Here is a 4634-nt window from a genome sequence, read left to right as displayed (position 1 = left end):
CAAAATTTTTTTTTATGTAAGAGGAAAAATGTAAATGGAAAAATCAGAGCTTAAAATAAAACTCAAGATTTGTACTTTATTATGTTGTGTAATTTTCTTTTTCTTCGAATTGATATTATAAAACTGGTATCGAAAAAAGTATCGTTCAGGAACCGGTATCGAAGTGAAGGTATCGGTATTGGTACCGGAATCGAACATTTTTGAACAATACCCAGCCCTATACACTTCAGATACTCCTGACTCTGCACACAGACGCTGCATTATTTAATTAGCGTTGTCTGGGCAACCACAATGTTTTATGTCATGTGGCAACATTTAACCAATCAGGTACATTAACATGAACTCAACACACTGTAGTAAACAGATAAATGGAGGCAGAAGATGTCTTTCAATCATCAATGCACACATTCAGCGACACACAGGAGCTCTTTCAAGCTGGGCACCGTTTCATTCACAACACCTGTCCCATCAACCAGGAATCACAACCAGAAATACTTTAATAATCCTTTAATAAACGAAACCATTGAAGACCCCTGATTTAGCATAATGTCAGGTAATGCGCATGACTCGAGCAGATCTGACCACCTAAACACTTCATGAAGAGGTACCAGACAGAGAGCCTAGTGGTACCATCCCCCTGCCTGGCTGCACACTGCTGCTCAGCTGGCAGAGGGATGGCAACACGTTTTCCTTGTTTAAAAAAAAAACTGCTGTTTATATTTCTGACCAGTAACTAAAAATGTTAATTTAATTTTAAATCTAATCTACAAGCAGAATGTTTTAAGGCTAGCTACATCAGCACATAGCATGGCTAATTAATCTGAATTATTATAGAGCAGAATGGGAAAAGGGTACTTTTTATTTTTCATTTTCTTAAAATGCTTCTACGTGTAAAAGGACTGAAATAATTAATTAATTGATAATTTATGTAATTATCAAATTATTTAGTTGAATTAAACCATTAGCAGGAGTAAACAGACTATAAAACATGCTCTTTGCTGAAAGGATAATATTGGTGTTGGCTGACATCCATCTTTTTTTAAGAATATCAGTATCAGTCTGATAAGCAGAAACGGGCTGATATGAACAATTTTCCATTAGAGATCGATTTTTTAAAGAACGATACAGATTATTTTAACATCAATCAAACTAACTGATCTGTAAAAGTGCAACTCTGGTATTAACAGGAGCTTTGTTTCTCTCACTGCGTTTCTGACTCTGGCCTTTGCTGGTGTTTGTTCTCCAGAGCCTGCGAGCTAACGCTGCTGCGGCCGCTATGGCAGCTCTTCATGTCCATGGAGAGCAACCTGAGTCAGGATCCTACCAGTATATCAGTGCTGCTGCCTCTTCACAGAGCTCTCACTGAGCTCTTCTTCATCGCAGAGGCCCGGGCCATTGTGAGTACACATGGACGCACTAATAATACTATATAATGTATACTAATATCTACTAATATTCTTTCAAAGTTACCAACTTCGTCAGAAGATTTTTACAGACAACCAGTCACAGAGGAATCCTGTCCCTCATAATTTTCTAATCAGCTTCTGCTGAAGCTACTGATCCAACGTTTTATTTGGATGATATCTGGATTTGAAATATGCCGAGGCAATTCGTTTAACATTCGGGACTGAGCTCCAGGTTTCAGAAACCTGACATGTGAACAATTAACTGAAATAGAGAAACGTTTGTGAACTAAATGACTGAAAAAACCCAAAACACAGCAGTCGATATGAGGGGTTAGTCCTTGGGGCCCTGTCACCATGGCGATTTAGACAGTGCATGCACGATGTCCTAGAATCTTCTAAAATACTGGCATACACTGAACTTTCTATCTAATTTTAAAATTTTGGGCGCATACATAGCGTATTCATAACGAGTCCAGAACTTATGTCCAACGGCAGCCTCGCACTAAGCATGCTTGTAGCGACAGTGGAGAGGAAAACCTCCCTTTTAACAGGAAGAAACCTCCAGCAGAACCAGGCTCAGTGTGAGCGGCCATCTGCCGAGGGGAGTTCAAGGAGACAGAATGAGTGAAGGAAGGGGAAAGATGAGCTTTATAAACAATACAAGATATAAAAAAATAAAAATATCTGAATGAATGAATGAACCTGTAGAACTGACATAATCACTAGAAGGCCATATTAGCCTTTTCTGTCTGACTTCATCAAGTCTGAGACAGAAGCAGAGATACAAAAAGAAGCAGAGATACAAAAGGAACTTGTCAACAAGCTCCACAGGCGGCCCCATCCAGGAAACACACAGTCAGTCAGATGAGCTCTGAGATACAGTTAGTAACAGAATGATGATGAAATCTTTTGGTTGTTTGAAAAAGTAAAAAAGCAATTTTTAACCCCATCGATCGGACACAAGAAAAAAAGATTTCTCAGGATTTATTGGTCTCAAGTTTCCAGAGTTAAAAAAAAACTCTGATGGCAATAAAATGAAACTTAAAGATTTCCTGATTAAACTAGAGTATCTAGTTCTAGATCCTGTCTTCGAGCATCACTGGAGAAATCAGCTGTTCCTGTTTGCTACCATAGAGACGTTTCTTCAGCTGAACATGTCAAAAAGGGAGATAACAGAGTTTCTTCCTTTTCCCCCGTGTTCCCTCATCTCTCTGCTTGATGACCATGTTTACCTCTAAGCCCACCTGCTCTGTCCTGGCTCGGGGCCAAAGCCCAGACACCATCTGCCAGACGGCAGCGAGCCACACAGGCTCAGCCTGGGAGAGACAGAGGTGCTATCTGAACTGTATATTCTCCCTCTCTTTATTCTCTCATCCTGAATTATTTAAATGCATCTCTGGGATTTAAAAGTGCGTCACAGGCAGGAGTTTCCCATCTGTAGATGCAACCCAGACAGACAGTCACTGGAAGAGCAAGACCTTTCTTAGACCATCTGGTTTTGGCTGGGGACGCCCCGAGTGTCTGATCTGTCTATAAAATGACATCAGCAGAGCCAAGACATGTTTTCTGCTCCTGCAGGAGGAAACATGGCAGCTGACAGACAGCAGGGGGCAGTAGTGGTGCTCAGCAGCGATACAAAGGATGTCCTTCATAGACATTGCAGTCCTGAGTCTGCAGTGGTTCATCAAGGTGTTAAAATTAACCCCTGGACTTCACGCTGCAACAAGAGGATCAAAAAGAAGAGCTGTTTGCAAGACACGAAAAAAGTTCCAATGCCGTCCTGCAGATGCAAAGTTTTGATGAGGATGTAGATTTTATTTAAAAGCTGTTCTTCCTGAACGTGGACTGGAGGCAGCAGAAGCCTTTTATGAGCTGCTGTAACATGCAAAGCTGCACCAACTGTCATTTTCCTCCACAGCTTCGCCCTGGAAAAGTCCGTCTGTCTGGTTTTCCATCGTTTTCACTCAAAATGGGCCAAAAAATGACAGATTTGGAAATGTACAGGAATCTGACATTAAAATGTGTTGCCTCAAAAATGAAGGACGGGTCGGCGTCCTGCGTGAGCTTTCCCTCCACAGGCGTCCACCCTGTGGTCACAACGCTCAGATTCTGGAGCTTATCGCTCGGTCAGATGTGACCATATTAGGCGTGAGCCGGCAGGAAGCTGGCCTGAAACATCGAGCATTGATCCCAGCCCTTCGTCTGCACTCAGTGTTCTAGTCCCCTGAGATTTGGTGTACTCCTCACCCCAGGAAGCGAAGGATATATTTAGAAATCAAAACACAGAATGTCACGCTCCACTGACTTGTTCATTTGGTCCAAGAATGTTTTTTTTTTCTTCTCCAGCATAAACAGGGGATGCTGGGAGATGAATATGAAAGCAGGGTTCTGGATTTTGTCTGCAGAGCTGTAAACTCTGGGTTTCAGACTCTGTGGAGTCTTTTCTCTGTTTATGGGGGATGAAATGTATCGCAGCACCTTGCAGATTTAGATGGAATTTAGTGTGAGAGTTAATTTAAAGCAGGAAGGAAACGATGCATCTAACAATCTGAAAAGTGTGGCATGCATTTATTTCCACAAGAAGTGAATTTTCTTTTGTTTCGGTGATTTGAAAAATAATTAAATTTAAGTGGTAAATAGTCTCACAGCATGTCGGAGCGACATACCCTGTCTGTTAATGATAGTTCTACATCTCTGTGTGTTGGAAATAATGTTTCACATAAGGCTTTCTAACGTTTGTTAGAATATGTTCCTGTGCTGTTTTAGTTTCTTAAGTTCACTAATGCGACCGGAGGCTTTAGTCCCCGACGAGGCCGTTGCAGGTTCCAGTCCTGGCTTTTGGACCTATGCCGCTGTTTTCCTACCGTTCTTCAAACCCGTTTCCTGTCTGTCTAGTTTTAAAAATAATAAAATAAATTTAGTGACTTTTTTTTAGTACATGGTTTAACATAAAACGGCTAAAAAATATTTTAACCTTTTATGTTGTATAAAAAGATCTTGATGCAAGAGAAAACTCAGAGTCTTCAAGAAAATGACCGATCATCGGTTAGTTGTTGGTTGATTGAAATCAAGTAATTTTATATAAATTCATTAATCCATTACTGTAATTCCTACAAAGTGCAGATTTTTGTTCTGTCATTAGGAGGCATTTGTTTTCTGTGTCCTCTACGTACCTGAAGGAAAACCAAACGAGACATTTTAAAAGTCCAGTTAGCAAGGAACAATCAA

The 4634-nt window shown here is 40.7% G+C and overlaps 1 protein-coding gene across 1 annotated transcript in view; it reads left to right on the top strand.

Annotated features, from left to right (window-relative positions):
- Nucleotides 1-596: 596 nt before the first annotated feature.
- Nucleotides 597-4634, top strand: part of LOC107098728 (zinc finger ZZ-type and EF-hand domain-containing protein 1-like) — a 10653-nt gene continuing 6615 nt past the window's right edge. The window contains exons 1-2 of the mRNA XM_015396547.1: nt 597-604; nt 1247-1397. Coding sequence (XP_015252033.1) covers nt 597-604; nt 1247-1397 — 159 coding nt within the window. The remainder of the gene's footprint in view (nt 605-1246; nt 1398-4634) is intronic.

This window comes from Cyprinodon variegatus, unplaced genomic scaffold (assembly GCF_000732505.1).
Source record: "Cyprinodon variegatus isolate N-32 unplaced genomic scaffold, C_variegatus-1.0 Scaffold805, whole genome shotgun sequence".
Taxonomy (NCBI): Eukaryota; Metazoa; Chordata; class Actinopteri; order Cyprinodontiformes; family Cyprinodontidae; genus Cyprinodon; species Cyprinodon variegatus.
Note: the sequence above shows the minus strand (reverse complement) of the source record. Positions and strands in the feature narration are given on the sequence as shown.